At 38.5% G+C, this 24,130-nt stretch overlaps 1 protein-coding gene and 1 non-coding gene across 2 annotated transcripts; one reads left to right on the top strand and one right to left on the bottom strand.

Moving 5' to 3' along the window:
- Positions 1-6,677: 6,677 nt before the first annotated feature.
- On the top strand, positions 6,678-11,272 carry LOC135106818 (pro-resilin-like). Its single transcript, XM_064016159.1, has 4 exons — positions 6,678-6,814; positions 8,111-8,272; positions 9,765-9,905; positions 11,122-11,272. Exons 1-4 carry the CDS (start codon positions 6,809-6,811, stop codon positions 11,179-11,181), a joined length of 369 nt encoding a protein of 122 aa, XP_063872229.1. The 5' UTR covers positions 6,678-6,808; the 3' UTR covers positions 11,182-11,272.
- Positions 11,273-12,712: 1,440 nt separating this feature from the next.
- Positions 12,713-12,794, bottom strand: Trnas-gcu (transfer RNA serine (anticodon GCU)). The gene has a single exon. It is a non-coding gene; the product is annotated as a tRNA-Ser (tRNA).
- Positions 12,795-24,130: the final 11,336 nt, after the last annotated feature.

Genomic DNA, 24,130 nt, shown 5'->3' with positions numbered 1-24,130 from the left:
TGTGTGTGTGTGTGTGTGTGTGTGTGTGTGTGTGTGTGTGTGTGTGTGTGTGTGTGTGTGTGTGTGTGTATTGTCTCCGCACCGCTATCCTTTGAAGCTCCCATGGATTCTAATACACACACACTCCGCTCACCCGAAGTCCATGAGAGGAGGTCGCCGAGCGCATGAAAAGAGCATTGAGTTGTGACCCTTGAGACCGCCCAGCGGAGAGGGAAAAAAACCCTTGAAAGAACCCTTGACACAGCTGCCGGGTTGACTCTTTGATCTTTGTTTGAGTCCTGGAGGGGAGGGCGAGGTGTGTGGAAAGAAGGTACACTTAAAGATACACTTTTTTTTTTTTTTAGGGGGAAGCAATTCAAGCAGATCAGTAAAAGATTAAGTTAGGAATGAGTTAAGACGTCTGGATCTGGTGTGGAGAAGGTAAGGAAAGAAGAAAGAATTTGGCGGAGTAGCAATTCAAGATCAGTAAAAAAAATAATAATAATAATAATAAAAATAAATTAGGTGTTATTTAAAGCGTTTGGAGCTGATAAGGAGAAGAAAGCAAGAGAAGAAGAGTTTTGTTGATAATTAATTTAGGCAGATCAGTAAATAAAAGTAAGTTAGGTGTTATTTAATGCGTTTATAACTGGTATGAAGATATGGAAAGAAGAAAAAGGTTTAAGGTGTGGGAAGAAGATACAAACGGAAAAAGAATTTCGGTAGAGAAATTCCAGGAGCAAGTAAGTAAAGGATGACAAAGGGGTTACTGAGAACTTTTCAGAAATATTGTAAGGCGAAAAGTAAGGAAAAGAGTTTAGGAATGAGGAAAATTTAAGAACAATTATTTTCGAACAGACTATTAAAAGGAGATAAGATTAGTAAAGAAAAAAGATTTGTATGAATTACGTCCAAAATTGTGTAGTATTAAAAGTAAAGAAGGAAGCAAAATGCCTTAGGATTAAAGAAAATATAAAAAGATACACTTAAAGATATTAAGAAGAGAAATCCTACCAGCAACAGAAAAAAATAGATGCACTACACGTTAACAAAGGAAAGTGTGGAATCATATACGTAATTCAGAAGGTATATAAGAAAAGAAGTAAAGTGTTTCAGGGTTGAAGAATTAATAGAAGAAAATATGAACCAAAAGATGTTAACAGAAAAAAAAAATTACAGTCGCTCAGTAAGTTAACGATAAATTACGAGTTAATGAGAGAAGGAGTTTGAATATTAAGTAGTATGAAAAGTATAGGAGACAGGAAGACGATATAGGATCGAAGAGGCAAAAATAAGAAAAGACACGCTTGAATACGCATAATTTAAGAAAGTAAAAGAAAATTTGGAATTATTTAAAGAAACTGAAAATATTGCAGAGAAAAAGATGAGTAAAGCGGAAATTATTTTAGACACTGAAGGAAATATAAAAGAGAAGCAAGGAGAAATATATCCTGGAATTATTAGATAAGTTAATATATCGTAGAATAAAGCAAAAAAAAAAAAAAAAAAAGAAAAGAAAAGAAAAGAACGCACATAACAGAAATGAAGAATCAATGAACAATAAGGCAAGAAAGAGACGGTTTAAACAGACTGAATAAAAATTGAACTGAAAAAACAGGGAATTGAGTAAAAAGAGAGGGAAAGAAGGATGAAATGCTTGTTCAGGTGAGGAGAGGAAAGCACTTATTGAGAGGCACTGGGGAAGGTGAAGAGGGGAGGATGAGAGGGGGGAAGAGAAGGATGGAGAAGAGAGGAGAAGACGGCTGGAGGAAGAGGAATGAGAAGAACAGAGAAGTAGTAGAAAATGAAAAGTGAAAAAAGAGATTATGAGAGAAAATAAGAAACAGAATGGAGAACGGATGGGAAAAAAAGGAATAGGAAAATGAATAAAAAAAAGAAAGGAAGACGAGGTAAGAAAAATAGAGAGTAGGAAAGGAAGACGAGGAGGAGTTAGAAAGATATGGGAAAGTGAGGTAGAGGAGGAAAGGAGATGGAAGGAGGAGATGGGAAAGAGACGGGAAGGAGTACAGTAGAATAAGGTAGAAGAGGAGAGAGGAGGAAAAGAAGGAGGAAGAGGAGAGGGCAAAGGGTTAATGTTTACTCCTCCCTCCTTTCCTCCCCTCCCCCCTTTCCTCTCCTTCCCTCAAGGGCGCTTCACTGTTACACTTTCACTATCAGACTCATCCCTTCCCCTCCATTCCTCCCCACACATCCCTCTCCTCCCTCCCTTCCTCCCCTCTCCCCTAGTCCTTATCCCAGTTCCTCCAACCACCCCCTCCCATCCTCCTCCCCTTCCTCTTCTGGACCTCCTCAGAAATATTCCCCAATCTTCTATCTTCACCACTTTCCCTCCCTAACCCTCCAATATAGACACTCTTTCCATCTCTCTCTCTCTCTCTCTCTCTCTCTCTCTCTCTCTCTCTCTCTCTCTCCTCTCTCTCTCTCTCTCTCTCTCTCTTGCCTGGCTTTATATTTACCTGTTTGCGTTTTTGTCTGTTTGTCTACTATTTTTTTTCTTTTTTTTTTACTTTAATTTTCTATGTTATAAAGTAGTGTGGTTTTGTATGTCTAGAAAATAAAAAGAAAGTATAGGTTTGTGAAAAATATCTACCTATCTATTTACTGATATCAATTTATCCCTCTACTTATCTAGCCAACTAATTTACTTATTTATCTACGTTTCGTCTCTTGTTTCCTGATTCTTCTGTGTTCTTATCCAATGATGACGATGATAGTTAAAAGGATGACGATGATATTGATGTATATGTGTGTCAGAGAGAGAGAGAGAGAGAGAGAGAGAGAGAGAGAGAGAGAGAGAGAGAGAGAGAGAGACTTTCTGTCTCTTTATCTGCCTATGCTTCTGTCTCTATCTGATTGGCTACCCATCTGTTTGTTTGTCTGTCTGTCTCAGCGCGTCTGTCCAAATTTCACACCTTTGCGGTTAATTCACCAGCTCCTTTACCTGCACTGGTTCAAATTTCGTAATTCTATCCGTAATTCAGTCCGTCAGTGCGTCAGTTTCTCTCTCTCTCTCTCTCTCTCTCTCTCTCTCTCTCTCTCTCTCTCTCTCTCTCTCTCTCTCTCTCTCTCCTCCTCCTACTATTACTACTGCCCATTTTCATCTTATTTTCCCTCTCATCTTCATATTTTTCCTTTCCTTCTTTATCTTCCTCTCATTCTTCCTCTTTCTTCCTCCTCCTCCTCTTACTATTCCTCCTACTACTATTGTCACTATTATTACCGTCTATTTTTCATTTTCATCTTATTTTCCCTCTCATCTTCATATTTTTTTTCCTTTCCGTCTTTATTTTCCTCTCCTCTTTCTACCTCTCCCTGTTCCTCTCCTTCTCATTCCCTGTCGTCCATATATCTGTAACATTTTTTCTTCCTCTCTCCGTCACATTTCCTCATATCGCTCTCCTTCTTCCTCTCTCCCTCTCCCTTTCCCTCTCACTCCCCTTGTGTCATTCATACGTACAATGTTTACAACTATCTCCTGCGCTCACATTTCCCTTTATAAGGCGACTGAAGGTGTTGACTCAGGAACCTTTTCATTCCTTTTCTTCCTCGTCTTCTTGGACATAATGGTGAAGGTTTAAACTTTACCTCTCCGGTCTTTGGTCTGGCCTTCCCTTTGCAGCTCTCCTCTTCCTCCTCCTCCTCCTCCTCCTCCTCCACGTCTTCCTCCTTTTTCCTCTTTCTTCCTCCTCCCAATACATGAAACACCTGTGATACAATGCCCTCCTTTCTCGTTCACTTTGCTCCAACATGCTACACACACACACACACACACACACACACACACACAAACACACCTTTCACTGTCAGACAAAACTTTCTTCCTCTTTCCTGTCCATCTCTTACGTTTGTTGGTACTTTCCTATTTACTTCGGTTCTCATTCTATTTTTCTGTTATATTCTTTTTCATTATTCGTTCCTTTATTTGTTCCGTGTTTTCTTCTACTTTTCTACCTTCTCCTTTTATTCTAGTTTCCTCTTCCATATACTTTTCCTTTTTTTTAAATCGTCTGTATTTCTGTATTTAATTTTCATCTCATCTCTTCTCTCTCCTCTCTTCCTTTCTTCTTTTCTTATTTCTCTCACTGCTTCTTTCCTTCAGTAATTTCAATGATATCTTAACATTGTCCTAATTAATATTTTATCCTTCGTTATTTTCTTAGTCGTCCTTTACCGAGACTGCTTCCTAGTTGCTTATTGCCTCTATTTCTTTCGCTCTTCTCTTGATAATGATGGCGGTGATGGTGGTGGTGGTGGTGGTGGTGGTGGTGGTGGTGAAAGTACTGGTGTTGGTAGTGGTCATGGTGGTGACGGTGATGGTGGTCATGGTGGTGGATCTGTCATATTGCTAGCGAAGGCGCGACAGCTTTACTCAAGTTTTGTAGTAGTAGTAGTAGTAAGTAGTAGTAGTAGTAGTAGTAGTAGTAGTAGTAGTAGTAGTAGTAGTAGTAGTAGTAGTAGTAGTATCGGAAGGAAAAGCCATCACACTAAAAAAAGTTACAACATACACGGAGCACGTTATAGTCTTTAATCACACACACACACACACACACACACACACACACACACACACACACACACACACACACACACACACACACACACACACACACACACACACACATTTTCATTCTCTCGAGATCAAATCAAATGATGTCACGCCATGTGGAGAAAATAAGCGAAAAATGAAGCACACTGATATAATACTTAGCGCCAAACAAAAAAAAAAAATAAAAGAACGGAAAATGTCATTGCAGTTCTTTTCGAAGGTACTCAAAAGATGGAAACTGTACGTGGTTGCATCTACTTTTTTTTTTTTTATCCTTTCAGCAACAGAACACCAGCATGATTTTAGTAACGGTATCACAAGTTGACGATGTTTTTATTATTTATTTATTTATTTATTTATTTATTTATTTATCTTTTTTGTAATGAATGGGTTAAAGTTACCTGTTGTCACCATTCCACAGTATTTGTATTTACTCTTCTCTAACAACTAGTAACTGCATGAAGTTCGTAAGTTGTCAGTGGCAGAGAGATTTACTGCAGCACTTCCTCTAACATCTACCTTGAGATTTACTGGTGGTAGCGGGAAGCTAACACCTTTCTTTTTCTCCATATTGTAAAAGAAGTAAAACATCTTATGGTCTTGTATATAGATAAATCTGCCTTTATTTTACTGATTTCCTTTTTTCTATGCGTAAGTCACTAAACTGCAGAAAAGAACAAAGTCACACACACACACACACACACACACACACACACACTTCTGAAATGCGAAAAAGTGAGTATCATCAATCATATATTTTCTTGTGACGCAGCTAATTACGAGAGAGAGAGAGAGAGAGAGAGAGAGAGAGAGAGAGAGAGAGAGAGAGAGAGAGAGAGAGAGAGAGAGAGAGAGAGAGAGAGAGAGAGGAAGGCACTCCACCCTCGCTAACAGAAGGGCGAGTAATGTAGGTCACGTGGTAATGTGTGTGTGTGTGTGTGTGTGTGTGTGTGTGTGTGTGTGTGTGTGTGTGTGTGTGTGTGTGTGTGTGTGTGTGTGTGTGTGTGTGTGTGTGTGTGTGTGTGTGTGTGTGTGTGTGTGTGTGTGTGACTCAACCTATGCCTACTTTACTTGAATGGCTGATGCATAAAAATTCAGAGAGAGAGAGAGAGAGAGAGAGAGAGAGAGAGAGAGAGAGAGAGAGAGAGAGAGAGAGAGAGAGAGAGAGAGAGAGAGAGAGAGAGAGAGAATCCTTTACGTCTTTAATACTTACAGTTCGTTGATTAAAATTCATATGCACAATTCTCTCTCAGTGTTCATCTTACTTATTTTTTTTTCTCTTCCTCTTCTTTCTCTCCTTCATCGTCCTTAATTTAAATTTAACTTTATTCATTTGTTTTCTATTTAATTTTCTTTATTTTTTCTTTCCTTACTTACTTATCTATTTATTTATTTTGATAATATCTACACTTAGCAGGACCACCATATATATAAACTAATACTATTACAACTTATACTTTCGCTTATTTAGTTACTTATTTGATTATTCTTCTTTTTTTCATGTGTACATTTTTATTTATATATCATTTTATCTTATTCCGTTTATCTATTCATTTCACCCATGATCCACAAACTACTAGATATTTTAGTTACTCAGGAAATGTTGGACACACACACACACAAACACACACACACACACACACACACACACACACACACACACACACACACACACATACACACACACACTTCAGATAACTAAATTCAAGTGAAAGGTAGACAACCTATGAAAGATAAATAAATAAGCAAAAAGAAGACAGAATGAAAAGCTCAAAAAATCACTCAGGTCACTCAACAAAACAGAGTTACGCAAAAAGCATAAGTTGAGAGAGTAAGAAACAGAAAAATGAAGACACAAATTGTACAATGGAAGAGAAAAATAGTGAACAGAGAAAATGCAAAACAGGAGGATGGAGATATTAAGAACAGTGACATTACAGAACACACACACACACACACACACACACACACACACACACAAGGCCATGGAATCAGACGCGAGAAGGAGAAGGAGGAGGAGATGGAGTAGGAGATAAAGAAGGAAGAGTAGGAGGAGAAGAAGGGGAGAGGGGAAAGGCAGGGTGAAGGTCAGGAAAGGAGGGAAAGAGCCAGGCACCGGAGGGAAGGAAGAGCCATCGAGGAGGCGCCGTGAAGTATATATAGGGCGTCTGGAAGGAGGCTGAGACAGAACGACTCGAGCTCTCACCCAGCCAACACCGAAGCCGCCTCCTCTCCCTCACCTCTCACTCTCACCCTTACAGTATGAAGGTATATACACAGGAAGTCTGCACACACACGCATAGTTAAACACATCTTAGACAGCAATACTGGACCACTTAAGGCTTGCATTATATTAGGAAAATATCTAAATTATCATTTCGTATAAGAAACCAAAATTTATATATTTAATTATTATTATTATTATTATTATTATTATTATTATTATTATTATTATTATTATTATTATTATTGTTATTATTTTATTATTATTACTATCATTATTATTAACACAATTATCATTATTATCGTTATTTATCAAAAAGCATTGTTCCTACATAACTTACATACTTTTCAATTTTTCCACCAATTCAGTATTCGATAATTAATTTTCTTTTAAATACCCAATGTCCATCATGCCAGCAGACAACAGCATCACAAACAAAAACACGTATCCACCAAACACACACAACAGCAACAACAACAACAACAACAACAACAACAACAACTTCCAAGATACTTCCTTCCCTACACGTGCAAGCTTCATTCTGACGCAACGACTACTGGAGCTAATCTTATACTCTCCTCGAAGTCACTCCCTCACGCTTGGCACACAATACGCCGGACGCCCCTTGGTGGAGTGTTGCAATGAGGGCGTCTCAGGAGGTCTTTTGAACGCTCACTTCTTTAACTGGAGGAGGAGAAGAAGGAAGAGGAGGAAGAAGAGGGAAGTTGGGAGGCACTGATCTTTCCGGTGACAGTAATTAATAGTGATAGATGTGTGCCTCTTCCCTCCCCTCTTCTCTCTCTCTCTCTCTCTCTCTCTCTCTCTCTCTCTCTCTCTCTCTCTCTCTTTCCCTGCATAGTCTCACGAAAGATAAACAAACAAACATGACATTTTTTCCCCTTCTCCTTTTCCTCCTCCTAAAACTCTATTTCGACTTAACCATCCATATAACTTTACACTGGATAGTAAAGCTTGCTGTGTGTTCTTCCTTTGCGTCATGTATTATTTCAAGCAGCACTCATCTTTATTTCTCTCCTAGATTCCCGATTTCTTTGTGGTGTTTCAAGGAGAACTCGTCTTCTCTCTCCCTTCGTTTTCTTTGTGGAATTTCTTCAAGACTTCATTTTCTCTCTCCCCGTTTTCTTCGTGGCATTTAAAGAACTCAACTTTCGCTCTCCATTTTTTTAATTATTTTTTTACTTAAAGGAGGACTCATTTTCTCTCTTCCTCCTTTCGTTTTCTATATAGTATTTCAAAAAGGACTCGACTCTCTCCCCTCGTTTTCTTTGTGACATTTCAAGCACAGCTCATTTTTTTTTTCTCTCTTTCTCCCGTCCCAGATGCAGGTGGCAGCAGCAGTGGCGGTGGTGCTAGCGGCGGCGCTCGTCCACGCCCACCCACAAAGTTACAACTACGAGCCCCCGCAGCCCCCTCAGCCCCCCCAACAGACCTACCTCGCCCCCCAGCCCCAGCCCAGTGACCGCGTGGACGAGGTGGTAGAGGTAAGACTCCCTCATGCAATCTCACCTGCCTCACCTCTCATCACTTCACCTGTCATCTCATCTCACCTGCTGATCTTTACTCCAACTTGTTTTTATTACTTTTACTCTTTTCCCTTTTCATTTTTCTAGTCTGTTCTTTTATGTTTCTCTCTCTCTCTCTCTCTCTCTCTCTCTCTCTCTCTCTCTCTCTCTCTCTCTCTCTCTCTCTCTCTCTCTCTCTCTCTCTCTCTCTCTCTCTCTCTCTCTCTCTCTCTCTCAAGAATCACCTTTCTTCCTCCTTTTCTTCTCTTCTCTTTTTCTAGTTCCCCCCCCTCTCTCTCTCTCTCTCTCTCTCTCTCTCTCTCTCTCTCTCTCTCTCTCTCTCTCTCTCTCTCTCTCTCTGTTCTATAGTCTACCTTTCACAATGTCCTTATTTTCATGGTTTTCGTTTGGTTTTTCCTATTTACAGCATCATCTCCGTTTTTTCCCTGCTTACTCATGTTATTTTTTCTCCTTTTTCTTTTTTTCCTTTTCTAGTTTGGTATGTCTCCACTTTTTTATTTTATTTTATTTATTTATTTATTTATTTATTTATTTATTTATTTTTCTTTGTTTAGGCGTATGAAGCCTGAGAAGTGAATAAGTTCTATGTATGTCATCTTTCACCCTCTCGTATCCTTGACTCAAAGTTCTGTGTGATTCTGTGTTACTCCGTTTAAATCCTTCCCCCCAACCCTCCACTCTCCCTTGTCTCCCGGTCTGCACGTACTGTCACCACTTTCTCGCACACGTTCGGTCATCACACATAATGAGCATGGTCGCCTTGTTCATTAGGAGCCTTTGCAATTAGCCATCATTACTGCCATCTGTTAAAAGTGTACGGTTACTCTTTACATTGCCCTCTTACTCTTTACACCGCCCTCACCATCATCATTGCTACCGTGGTTTTCATTTTCATTATCACCATCACGATCCCCTTTTCTTTTACCTTGAAGTGCCTGGTAGAGAATCCACACTCCTAGCATTATTTTCTCTCTTCGCTTCTACGTACTCTTATTCGTGTCTTTATTTGCGCCTCAACTGTTTCGCATCACAAGCACTCAGTGAATACCTTTCCCTATACAAGCCTCACTTCTCTAGCATTTCATTTCCGATTTCTTTTTCTATTGTTTTTTTTTTCTTTCTCTGTTTGTCTCTATTACTGTGTTGTTATTCTATTTACAGTTCAACTCTTTCATGTTGTAAGCATTCACTATTTACCTATGATTTAAAAATTTACTCCATATGCGTATCGTTCACTTCTTATTTTCTCTTGTTAGTTTTCCACACGTTCCTACCACAGTCTGTGTTCCTAATTGCAGTTCAACTCTTCCTTATTGCAAGTACTCTTCTTTCACTGCATGACGTGAGCAATTTATGTGATATTTCCTAGTGTTATTTTTCCTCTCTATTCTACTCTTGCCTGCGTCCTTTGCGATCTGCTAAACACACGACCATGCCTGCTTGCCCACAGCAACACGAGGGCATGCCCTACGACTTCCAGTGGGGCGTGCAGGACGAGGAAAGCGGCAACACCTTCAGCCACGTGGAGAACAGCGACGGCCAGACCACCCAGGGGGAGTACCGCGTCCTGTTGCCTGACGGACGCACCCAGGTGAGTGAGTCACTCTGTGTAGTACGTACCCCCGCATCACTCACACCGCTCCACACCTGACTCATCTCCTTACTATAGTTTTTTTACGTTTTTTTTTTCTTTTTTTTACGTAAACACAGTCATTATAAATATGTTTATATAGAAATGAACTCTCACACAAAGCGGTTTCATAACGCTGGCAGCACGGTTAGAGTGAAAAGAAACTATAATTCCTTCTTCAAGGAGCTTGACAAGTTGCAAAGATGAAAATATGTGGGCGAAAGGTTATTCCTTAATGTCCTTCACTGTCTCCTCACCTGTTTCATCTTAGTTCCTTCTTCATCTTTCTCTTCACTTTATTTTCTTTTCGTTCTCCTCGGTCTCCCTCTCATTCTGTTCCGTCTTCGATCTTAACTTTCTCCTTTCCTTTCGTTTAGTTTTAGTTTTCCTCAATCCTTCTTTCAATTTGTTTCATCCTGACTCCTAACTTTCTCCTTTCCTTTTGTCTAGTTGCCATCTTCTTTACCCTTCCTTTCAATCTATTCCATCTACAAACCTAACTTTCCCCCTTCCCCTCTTGTTTACTTTTCCTCCACACACACATTCTTTAAAAGGCAAGGCGGCTGCTGTTAGTGTAATTGGACCTGGACAAGTTAATGTCTTCACCTCTCTCCCTCGCTCTGCTTCCTTCAAGTCCACTCTCTTCACCACCACGAAACATAGCTCTTTCTATTTCTGTTTGTAATCAAATTCATAATGTCCCGTCTTTTAATACTGAATTATCTTTTTTTTTTTTTTTTCCTGAAGTGAATGTGGAGTATTTTACTACAGCCTCACACACATCCTACTCTATATTGATCTCTAACTTTCCTCTTCTGTTTGTTTTATTTTCGTTCCTCTTAGCCGCCTGAATGCCTCCCATCTTTACTCCCCGTTACGAAAATCCATCTTATTTCCTTTAATCTTTCTCCTTTTTATCTTGGTTACTAGTTTCCCCCTTTCAAGGTTGTTTAAATCCCTTGTCTCTTAAAACATTCCACCTCAGAGTCTCCCATCATTCAGCAAACGTCTTACCGATTCCCCAATTAACTCATCCCTTATTTCTCTCCTAATATTTCATCAAGGTTTTCCTCGCCTTCCTCTACCTCTGCATCATAAGCCCAGTATAACAGTACTCCGTCAGAAAACATCAATTTAAACCACTCTCTCTCTCTCTCCCTCCCTCCTCTTCCTTCAGGTGGTCAAGTTCTTCGACAACGGGGACGGCTACAACGCTGAGGTCACCTACGAGAAGTAACAACCTCCCGCCACACCTGCAGTTCCCCAAGGCCACGCTTACGAGTATTTATAAACCGCGTCTTAGTTCTAATAAATTAATGGAATAATTACCTCTGTGTATCCGTTTCCTGATGCTGGGTGATTATGTGTTGTGGATGAACGTGATGAGTGGAGGATGAAGTCAGAGTGGGTAAACACACACACACACACACACACACACACACACACACACACACACACACACACACACACACACACACAGACACACACACACACACACACACACACACACACACACACACACACACACACACACACACACACACACAAAGAGAGAGAGACACAGCTGGATTAAAGAAAAAAAACTAAATAAAAGTAGAAGTAAGACAACACGACAACTAAAATGGATAAATACAACACCTAGATAAATACACACACACACACACACACGTTCAGCAGTCTATCATCAACACATCAGCATTCGCATCATCATTAATATCACGAGCAGGATCACCAACAAATATGCTGCACTGCTAATTATCACCATTACCACCTCCCCCCCTGCCCACATGTACAATCTTAGACCCTCCTTACCTCGAACACGTTTCATAGCACTTTTAGCTCTTCGTTCACCAGTTCTAACCCCCCTCCCTTAAATATGTAATGCCAAAAAATCTCTCTCTCTCTCTCTCTCTCTCTCTCTCTCTCTCTCTCTCTCTCTCTCTCTCTCTCTCTCTCTCTCTCACTAGCTAAATTAATTAAAAAAAATGTTAACACGCGTCGTAACTACAGTAATACAAGGCGCATGAGGAACGCAAAAGTGTACCATTAACATCTCCGTTTTCTGTGGTGGCGCGCTCTCCATCCTCCTCCTCCTTCTTCATATTATTACGTAACCTTAACTGTCGGGGGTAGGGCGATCTTGCCAGGAGTTGGAGGAGGTGCAGACATGTTTGGTGCTTGGTTTGTACGCTTTCCTGTCAATCCGTGTTTCTATAGACAACGCTCAGAATCAAAATTACAGAGAACGCTTTCATTTTGATGAGTGATGTGGGTTACTGGTCACTGTCTGCGTTTCTCATGACAGCATTATGCGACACGACCAGGAGGTGCAGGTGCGTTGTTCAGATGCCAGAAGTACATGTTGTGTGCTGCTGTGGTGTGCCTCGCAACTACATCCTGCACGTGTGTGTGTGTGTGTGTGTGTGTGTGTGTGTAGTAGCGACGCATCACTGACTGCCTCACATGTTGTCAGAAGTAACTATCGCGGTGTGTGTGTGTGTGTGTGTGTGTGTGTGTGTTTGTGTGTGTGTGTGTGTGTGTGTGTTGGGCGTAGCGTTACATTTTTACATCAGTGTGCCATGAAATGCTCTCTATGAGTAGTGGCTGCCCCCAAGGGGAGAAGAAAATGGTTCATAAGGATTCGTGGAGGATCTCCGCCCGGGGCGAGGCCCACTGGCTTGAGGCGGGCGCGTCCCCTCAAACATACACACCAACCTCGACTAGCCAAATTGCCGGCACTATGGATGCTCGTTAAAAAAAATACATTTCGACGAGGATGGGATTCGAACCCACGCAGGGAGACCCTATTGGATTAGCAGTCCAACGCCTTAACCACTCGGCCACCTCGTCTTATGAAATGTTACCGCGATTTACATGTTCCTAAAAAAGAAAGAAATATATATATGCATTACAAGGCTATCTTTCCCTTCTTTCCTATAAACTATGGCGGAATTTTATTTTTTTTTTCTTTTCTCAAAACTTCTATCGGTAGGGGGAATTTTAATAGTGTGCCAGTGTAGTGCAGTGTTTGGTGTGTTGTGGCGCAATATTCAGAATGCCTCTGCGTTAACATCTGCCTTAACACGGGAGCAGCGAGAAGACACTGATGGAGGCACACTTTGGCACTCCCACAGCGGCAGACACTGAAAGCACACAAGATCATGAGTGGGAAGGGAATACTGGATCGTGTTTTCAATTTTTCCTCCGAACTGCCATAAAGTTGGTCTGTTTCTTTATTTTCATATCGACTATTCATCCATGTCCATTCGCAGCATGTGTTTATATTTTCATTTGACGCAATCACGACACCATACGGATGTGCAAATCATGTCACAAAAAGGGATGTGGATTGAAAGGAGCAAGTTGGCAAATTGTTCAGTGCGCATCTTAGGGACGAAGCCCATCCGTCATTAGGTGGACGTCTTGAACGCACAACTTCAGACACCACCGACATCCCGTTGCGTGGCGGATCTCATACATAATAAAACATTCCACAACTGTTCTTCAGATTACTGTGAAAAGTTTTCCACTCACACACTGTATCTGCGTGTTGGCGAGAGGCATGCTAGGAAAAAAAAAAGCGTTATGTTTTATACTGGTCGTGGCTGACTGTTACGGCTTGCAGTACATGCTCTCGTGCGTCATGACTCCCCGCTGTCCATACCAAGTACTCGGTGAAGGGAAGCACTCGTAGTCTGGCGGCACTATTCCCTCGCCGCCAGCTAAAGGTGACATCGAGAATACCAGGTAAGCCACTCGGGCTTACCTACACACTGATGACGCAACGGATATCAAAGTTACTGCCGTTCTGGTGAAGATGGTATGAGAAACATACAATGGAATAATACCGTTAGCAACCAAGCATTTTTAGTGCATGAATGAGAGGTATTGGTGAGTGAATAAAAGAAATATCTATTTCATGACGCCCAACATAAAAGGAAAGGAACATCTGTACTAGGAAGAGGAGGAGGGCATATCATATATACATACATACGCAAGTGTATGTGTATATATATATATATATATATATATATATATATATATATATATATATATATATATATATATATATATATATATATATATATATATATATATATATATATATATATATATATATATATAATTTCGACTACTCCCATTAGGGGTAGCCACAGCGGATCATCCTTCTCCAAAAACGTTCGGCCTTCTGCGTCTTCCTCTGCCACACCCACCATATGCATGTCTTCTTTCAATACATCCATAAATCTCCTTTTTGATCTTCCTCTCTTCCTCCTGCCGGGTTGGTCAGTTTCCAGCATCCTCCTTCCCACATATGTCTCATCCCTTCTTATGACATGCCCGAAGTATCTCAGTCTCGCCTCTCTTGCCTTGTCCCCAAACCGACGTACATGTGTTGTCCCTCTGATGTGTTTGTCCTTGACTTTTTATCTCGCCTCGTCACTCAAAGACATCTTCAATTCCGCCACTTCCATATCCGCCTCTTGCGTATCTTTGTTAATGGTAGTTAACATGCCGGACAGCATGATGACCTCACTACCATTTTGTACACATTTTGTTTTGCTTTTTTTCCTTTCTGTCACTTTTAACTCCTGCCACCCTCCCCCAGCCATTCCATCCAGCCTACACTCTCTTCTTAACCTCACTAGCAAACTCCCAATATATATATATATATATATATATATATATATATATATATATATATATATATATATATATATATATATATATATATATATATATATATATATATATATATATATACACACACACACACACACACACACACACAGAGAGAGAGAGAGAGAGAGAGAGAGAGAGAGAGAGAGAGAGAGAGAGAGAGAGAGAGAGAGAGAGAGAGAGAGAGAGAGAGAGAGAGATTGAAAACAAAGAAAAAAGAAAATTAAAGAAGTGTTCCGGACGAAAGAAAGAAAACAACAGGCAGCGTCTTTAAAAAGGCAAGACTTCCGACCCTCGAGTTAATTGTACCAAGATTATGAAAAAAAGATAAATAAATAGATAATTAAAATAAGTAAATCATAAAAAAAAAAAGTACGGATATTGAAGCATGTTTTTGCTGTGCCGTGGATAACACTCGCGTGCGTCTGTCATGAAAAGTCGTAACAGAGGAGCAGTGGAGACAAGACAGGCGACACCCGAGATGATGACGCGAGGCTGAGGAAATGAGTCACAGAATCGGGACTGCATTCTCAAAAGTTTCGGCGTGTTTCCTCAAGTTTTTAAGTTCATGGCAGTTATTTAGGTTTTATGTGATAGCTTAACAAGGACTCTGCATCATCACTGGGAAAGCCACCTATGAAATTTCGCCTAAAAATCTTTGGGAGAACAAGGTGTTTCAAAATACGGATTCTCTTACAAAAGCGGCAAAAAAAAAAAAAAAAAAAAACAAAGTGGGGGAAGGCAAAAGCAGGTTTATTTACTAACTTAAAACATTTCCCTTATCTCTTTGTGTATCGATAGTCAGTTTGGCTTCTTTTTTTTTTCTTTTGTTTCCCTTAGTGTTCATGATTGCCTCGCTCTTATTATCGGTCTTTGCTTTGTGTTCGAAAAGATATCAGTAGAAAAAATAATAGGAATGGTAGGTATGATTTCTATCGCCATGACCTCAGTGACTTTAATCCTGTACGCTTTGTGTGTGTGTGTGTGTGTGTGTGTGTGTGTGTGTGTGTAGTATGGTGCGTGACTGAATTGTTCAATACTGTTCTATATTGTATTCTGTTCCTCTCCGTGAATTCTGGTTTCCATATACTGTTTTCTTGCTATTGCTGTTGTTGTTGTTGTTGTTGTCGTTGTTGAGGTGGTGGTGGTTGTGGTGGGGGTGTTGTTGTTGTTGTTGTAGATACTAAGTTACTACTTTATTTGTTACTGTTGTTGTTGTTGTTGTTATTGTTATTATTGGTATCGCTGTTGGTGATAGGGGTGGTGGTGGTAATAGAGGAGGAGGAGAAGGACATCGTTTAAGATAATTTAAGACAACAGCAAAGATTATGAGAGTAGTGATGGTTATAATGATGAGTATTAAAACAGCAACCGTATTTTTTTTTTTTTTATCGCCATCATCAAATCTGCACCTGCTTTAACACAGACGAAAAAAAAAAAAAGAGAAGAAATAAAAGCAAGCCTCCACAGCTACTTTCTTCCCTATTTTCTTCATAATTTTCTTTCCTCTTTTCCTCCTCTCCCTGTCTCCCTCGTAAGAGTTACTTTTCCTCTCCCCTTTCTTTCTTCCTTTCATCCTTTCCTTGTCTATTTCTTCCTTGCTATATACCATTCTTCTCGTCTATCCTTTTTTGACTTCCGTTTCTTCCTCTTCATTTTCTTCATTATTTCCTCCTTCCCACTCCTTTTCCTCCTTTCTTTATTTTTTTTTCTCTCTTCTCTCCTGATCTCCTCTCCTTCTTTATCTACAGCAAGGTCTTGTTTCGTGCTTTTTTCATGTAATGTTTTGTCTGCTACTGATTATTTCCTCTCTCTCTCTCTCTCTCTCTCTCTCTCTCTCTCTCTCTCTCTCTCTCTCTCTCGAAAAAAAAAAAAAAAAAAAAAAAAAAAAAAAAAAAAAAAAAAACGCTAATACGTAATTAACAAATGATAGCAAATAGATTTAAAAACTGCATCTATTCAAGACCTCAATAAACTCATCCTATCAAACATCCCTGACAAGATGGACACAGGAGGAAAGCAACTGATTAACACAAAAAATAATCAATCGTAATTCTTAAAAGCATCGAAAATATCTTGCCACGCCATGTCCTTTTCTTCGCCTCTTACGTATCCTCACCCTGTATTTATTCTATCTATTCAGTACAAAACAGAAACAGCTGCCTCTACCAAACAAAATCCATGATGCAATATATGAGCGCATCGAAATTAGCGAGCTGTATCTATCGTCCCTCTTCACCTCCCATATCCGTTCATTTCCCGTCATTTCCATATACCTACACAAAGGGAAAACAGACGACTTAAGGGAAATATATAAAATCATTATGGATGAGCGTGTCGAAATAAACTAGAATGCGAGTAGTTCATCTGTCTCTCCCTCGTCTCCAACACTCCTCCATTGCCTGTGTGTTCTGTATATTCTACGCAAGAGGAAGAAAAGATATAAGATAATGAATGATCGCGTCAAAATCGTACCCATTTCTATTCCAAACATCTATTCAATCTATCTAATCTCCACGAAATGAAAACAATTAAGTAAATAGTAGTGGATGTCTCAGCTGCATGGAGAGGGTCAGTGAGGGAAGCAGCGGGAGGGATGGTTTGGAAATAACTGGCTCTTATGGCTAGAGTCAGAAGAGGAGCACTCAGAAACCCTACCTGACAACCGCCGGAAGAGAATTAAGTTAAATAATTAAAAATCAAGGATGAGAGCATCACAAACTTTGGCGGCTGCTGTTTACTGTCCTTCATTATAAATATATGAATGCATTAAATATTTAAATCCTTAACGCAAATAAGACTTCCAAAAGTTTCCATCGTTTAGCAGAAAGTAAACTAATAATGCTGCCACATATTTTCCGCAGTCAAAAAACCTCGTGAGTGATGAATGAACCAGTAAGGGAGAAACGTCTGGAGGGGGAGGATGCGGGAGGGGGAGGGGGCGATGTTCACGGGAGAATGAGTCAAGAGGGGTGGGGAGGAATGTCCAGTTGGAAAAAGGCACAGAGGCGATAATACCATATACGAATCAAAATAAATTGCCTTTATTTACCTATCCCCTTTATTTCGTCCTATGAAAAGTACAAAAAAAAATAAATAAAACACACACACACACACACACACACACACACACACACACACACACATACATACATACATACATACATACATACATACATACATACATACATACATACATACATACATACATACATACATACATACATACATACATACATACATATATATATATATATATATATATATATATATATATATATATATATATATATATATATATATATATATATATATATATATATATATATATATATAACAGAAGATGGCAAAAAATATATATCATACGTAAATTAATAATACTTTCGGTGTTTTTTAATTTTTTTCAAAGTGGATGTTTCGCCCAGACCCCACCGCTATACCTACACACGCTGAGTCAAGGCGAGACAACGACACATGGCGGAGCCCACTTCACACCCTCACGCACCTGGAGCATGAGAAAGAAAAGCCGATGTCACTACAAAAGTTTTTCAATTCTCGTATACAGAAATACATATCAATGATAACTTGCACCATGGAAAACAAGAAATATTCGCCCATACTGGTGTGTGTGTCTGAATTCCAAAATAAACAAAATATGTCCAAATAGCTTGAAATATTAACAAAATATGTCTAAATAGCTTGAAATATTAAGGAAAACTTGGGTATCAGTAAAAATGTCTCAATTCCTGGGCAAACTAAATTTTGTATGCACACTTTGGAACAGAAAAGAAAGAAGAAGCTGTCAGTAAAGCTGTCAATTCTTGTAAAACCTAAACATTTATAGATAACTCGAAGCATTATGCAGAAAGATCAGGTGTCAGTGACGATATCTCTTGATTTACATAAAAAGTGTGTGTGTGTGTGTGTGTGTGTGTGTGTGTGTGTGTGTGTGTGTGTGTGTGTGTGTGTGTGTGTGTGTGTGTGTGTGTGTGTGTGAGTGCCCACGCGCATCTGTATGATTAAGATTTCAGCAAAGATGTGCCATAATTCCCTAATAAAACTCAGCACATAAATAATTTGAAACCTGAGGAAATAAAACAATATATCATTACTGAGGAAATAAAACAAAATATCATTAAAGTTGTGTCACCATAAAAAATAAATACACAACTACGTAAAACCCACACGAGATGAGTCAACCGAAAAAGACAAATAAGGACAATTTCATCACGGTCAGATAAGCGCGGCGTGGTATTGTAGATAACCCAACAGATAGATACACGACCACAGCCAATAACGTTCACCTGTATTCGCAAGTGTATTCACTCCACCCCCCTCTAAAGGCATGCCATCTGTTTGTTTCCCAGCGCCACACAACCTCTTTGACTCTTTGTTGAGGTCCCATTACCCTATCAATTTAAATTTGTCCTTTCTACTTTTCAGTTTCCAACAAATTCTTGTTACTAATATGTGCACCACCAAAGAGTAACTTTACACATTCGGCTTTTGAACAAGATAGTATTAAGAAATGCAATATAATATTTGTCTTCTCACGTGCATTTGCAATATTTACTCTTGCAATATTAATTCATAAAAATAACAAAGTAAGATTTTTTTTTTATTGATTATAACAATAAATGTAATTATGAAGTTTAATAAGCTTATTTTTTTAATGTAAAATAATTTAGTTACTTTACCGTAACAGATCTGATTAAACTATTAGTCCTATTTATGATTTTTATGTGGAAAACTCATGTATATTAAACTATGATTTCATTTGACATTGGTCAAGTTTAATACAAGAAAATGGCCTCATAAGACTGAAACAAATAACCAGTGCAAACAAACAAGTATTAATGCAAAAAAAAAAAAATAATAAATAAATAAATAAATAATAATAATAATAATAATAATAATAATAATAATAATAATAATAATAATAATAATGATAATAATAATAATAAAATAAAATAAAATAAAATAAAATAAATAAAAAAAAAATAGAAAATAAAAGTAAATAAATAAATAAACAAATAAATAAAATAAATTTAAATTAAAAAATCCGATTAAAATCACATAAATTGATTTTTTATTTATTTATTTTCTTAATCATGATTTTTCCAATCCTGAAGAAATGTAAATTTAAAAGCTTTCGTCTCATTTCGTAAGGAATACTCCTCATTCCCTTACATCATTTTAGTCCTTCTCCTTTATACTGATTCTAATAGACCTAAATCCTTCCTGTTATATGGGGACCGTGCAGAACTGCTCAGCATAGTCTAAATGAGACCATATCAGCGCCAAATATATTTTTAATATTATTTCGGAACTTCTACTTTTCACACGCCAGAAGATTAATCCTAATACCATACTTGCATTATTTCTGGCCTCTATGCATTGTTTTCTCTGACAGAGGTCAGAACTAATTATAATTTTTTTTTTTTTTTTTTTTTTTGTCCTCTGAACTTACCAGAGCCTCATTCTTTATTGTGTACCTTATATGTGGATTCCCTCTGCATATGATAAGTACCTCAAATTTGTTAATGTTAAACTGCTATTCATTTATTAGCTATTTGTCTGTCCATTCGTTCATCCTAAGTGTATCTGCAAGACGATGGCATCTGAATCTGATCTAATTATCTACCTATCTTCGTGTCATCCGCAATTTTTTTTTCTTTTTTTTTTTTTTTAGAGGCAGACATGTTAAATGCATAAAAAAGAAGGCAGAGTATTAGCAGTCAACAGTGAGGAGCAAAGCAGAGAGAAGCGCCATGAAGTAAACTCATTGGAAGGCAAGACTTAAAAAATAAGTTATAAGGCAAGTAAAAAATACCAGAGAAGAGAAAGCAAGAAACAGGAATATACAATTAAAAGGATATCTTGCGCATGAAATGTTTGTAGAGGAAGTGTAATGTATAATATTCTGTCTGATCGAGTGTTGTTGTTGTTAGTTATTGTTGTAATATTGTCATAAGACTCGCTATCCACTCAATACAAATTCAGGCTTGCGTGACTTTCTCTAATCTCTTCCTCAGCCAGCATTTTATTTTCATCTTATCTGATCTGTATGTCATTTTATTTATACATGTAGTTATATTTAACTGAACAGTTTCTACCGCAGGTCATCATGATTCTTAAGCTTCTACTTCATGTGTTATATTGTTCCCCTTTTTTTAATTGTCATGAAGTAATTGTCATGAAGTAATTGTCATGAAGCTTCTCATAGGTTCAGCTTACCTTGCTACTTAGTCTTATGCCACATGGAGGTCAGGAACCGTATTCTGGAACACTCTTCTCTCATAACAATTATATTCGAAGGATATATATATATATATATATATATATATATATATATATATATATATATATATATATATATATATATATATATATATATATATATATATATATATATATATATATATATTTTTTTTTTTTTTTTATTGTAAAGAGCGTCCTTTTTTTTTAATCGGTAGACCAAAATCCTTGTTAACTTTCACCAAAATCATGTAAACACTATTGAAAACCCCAATAACCTCCACTACAACCTGCCACATGTAGTCATGGTAAGCTGCTAAAATGTTTGAGTGTCCAAGGAACCTTGGTGTGTGCTAATTATTTTGCTGCGGCGGTAAATGGCGCGAAGACTGTACCCTGGCTCACTTGGTGGAGGCGGAACAGGCCCCCACCCTTTTCCTTCACTAACTCATCCACTCACCAATCCCCCACCCACTCACGATCCCCTCACCTCTTTCATCCTGTTTCCTTCATCTCTTTATCTTTTTCCTTATATTTGAAATATTCATATTTACACGAAGCTGTGATTAAAAACATTAAGAAATGAAATATTTTATTTTAAAGCATAAATATATTAAAGAAAAAAAAAAACTAGGTCTACAGGTGGCAGTTCTTGTATAACACATGCAAACCTGTGTCCACTCATCCTCGCTATCCAGAAATTTATCTAATCTTCTAAAGTTCCCCATTAGGCACCTGCCATTGGATTACTGCTTCTATCCAGTCATACACGTACACGGGCATGTTCACGGGCAGCCAACATGCAAGGTACACACAAATACTGAGAACCAAAGCTGCCTCACCTTGTTTCATTGATCAGCTGACTCTTGCTCACCTTTAAACCAAAGCCATTTTTCATTTGCCATCGACGATTTTACATTCGGATCAAAATTTAGTTGATGTTTGAGACACTTTCGGCCAAAATTTGTCGAGGGCCGTGACGACCTTGTGCGACGCACGGGGAGAGAAGGTGGCTGTCGGGTCCGGCCTGGGGCCCAAGGCAGAGAGGTCTGGCAGCAGGTCCTCCTTTTCCTTTGCGGCCTCAAGCTTCAATAGTAGTCGTCCACTTGCAGCGCCTCACACTAGGCAAGGGGTCTACCATTCACTAGATGTTGCCCGGAGGGGGGAGTCCTAATGGGGAGATAAGGTCTCCTTCCATAGAGTCTGGTGAATGATGACACCGGACTGAACAACTCGCCATGAACGAGGGCACGCCGTGCACCATGCACCAGACACTGACAGTACGAGGGGTCCTTTAGGGGAGAAAAGGGCTCACTTCATGACGGTGGTTGGGGAGTGGTGTGTGGTGGGTCAGTGCTCGTGGCGACCCGTGTGAGGCGCTGCAAGGTTGCAGCGTCACTGCCCTCGCACCCACGGGACTGGGATGAACCTTTAGGGGAGAAAGGGTTCGGCCCAGTACCAATGTAGGTAAGTAGATTTTGTATCGTTTTGCTATCGTCATCGACCGCTTCGTTATCATCGCCAACTGCATCGTTATCGTGGAATCGCATCGTTATCGTGGAAACTCGCATCGTTATCGTGGAATCGCATCGTTATCGTGGAATCGCATCGTTATCGTGGAAACTCGCATCGTTATCATGGAATCGCATCGTTATCGTGGAAACTCGCATTGTTATCGTGGAATCGCTTCGTTATCGTGGAAACTAGCATCGTTAGCATGAATCGCATCGTTATCGTGGAAACTCGCATCGTTAGCATCGTTATCGTGGAAACTCGCATCGTTATCGCATCGTTATCGTGGAAACTCGCATTGTTATCGTGGAATCGCATCGTTATCGTGGAAACTCGCATCGTTATCGTGGAAATTCGCTTCGTTATCGTGGAAACTCGCATCGTTATCGTGGAATTGAACTGATATCGCGGAAACTCGCATCATTATCGTGGAATCGCATCATCGTTGTCTTCGTCACGCGCATCGTAATCATTCTTATTTATTTATTTATTTATTTATCGCAACACCAAATTTGTCATTGTTATATTACTTAGTTTTTCATTATTTTAGCTTACATATACATATTTCTTATGTGATAATAAATCCAGCAATACAAGTCCTCTATGATAAAAAGTCCAAGAAGCCTCGATACTTTTTTCTAAGACACATCGTATAATTTCGGGAGATGGAGTGCTTTTCCACATCAAGATGAAATGGTGCTAATATTTCTTAAATTTTCATTTTATCATCTGAAAGACGCACTGGGAACCTTTTCAGTGGCGTCGTAATGGAATTGTAATAATATTCATAATTCAAGTATTGCCTCTGCCTCTAAGTACGTTTCACTGCTTCTTTTTTTTTATTTCATAACTATTGGTACATTTAATACTCAACTTGGATTAAGTTTACAGACCAATTTGTCTCCAGCTCTTCTTTCCAGTGCAGTTTTGTTTTAATTTGAATGAAGGACCAATGAGAAGACTCCTCAGTCGTTAATTTTATCGACTTTTTCTTTCCATAGACATCTTTTCCATCGCCTATTAAGGGTCGTCGTTTTAGGCAGTCTCCATCGTATATCCATCCCTCCTTCCATCAATCTCTTCACGTGTCATGTACCACAGCGCCCCCGACAATTAATTACAAAAGAGTCACATGAATATTTGATATTTTCTCTAGTTTTAAAACTGAAAATATATAAATAAAAAAACATTAGATGTCTACTTTAAATATAGAAAATAGCTATTCGGTCGTAAATAAATTGATTGCCAATAAATAAATTTTCATTACTTTAATCCCAATTAATTTTTTTTTTTTTTTTTTTTACATGACGCTTCCTATAACATGTTTTCGTACTGAGCACTCTTATAAACACTGGCCATGTCATGTGCCCCTCCATGTACCACACTATTTCCAGGTACCTTTTGAACTCTAAGGTGAACCCTGTGATGCATCAACCACCCAGGTTGACTATCACTGCTATAATGTATTTAAGTAAACTACGCATGCTACCTTTTAAAGAATATATATATATATATATATATATATATATATATATATATATATATATATATATATATATATATATATATATATATATATATATATATATATATATATATATATATATATATATATATATATATATATATATATATATATATATATATATATATATATATATATATATATATATATATATATATATATATATATATATATATCTATACCATATACTTATGCTTTACAAGTATATTTT

This window comes from Scylla paramamosain, chromosome 2 (genome assembly GCF_035594125.1).
Source record: "Scylla paramamosain isolate STU-SP2022 chromosome 2, ASM3559412v1, whole genome shotgun sequence".
Lineage (NCBI taxonomy): Eukaryota > Metazoa > Arthropoda > Malacostraca > Decapoda > Portunidae > Scylla > Scylla paramamosain.
The sequence above is the reverse complement of the archived record's forward strand: the minus strand, read 5'-3'. Positions and strand labels throughout refer to the sequence as shown.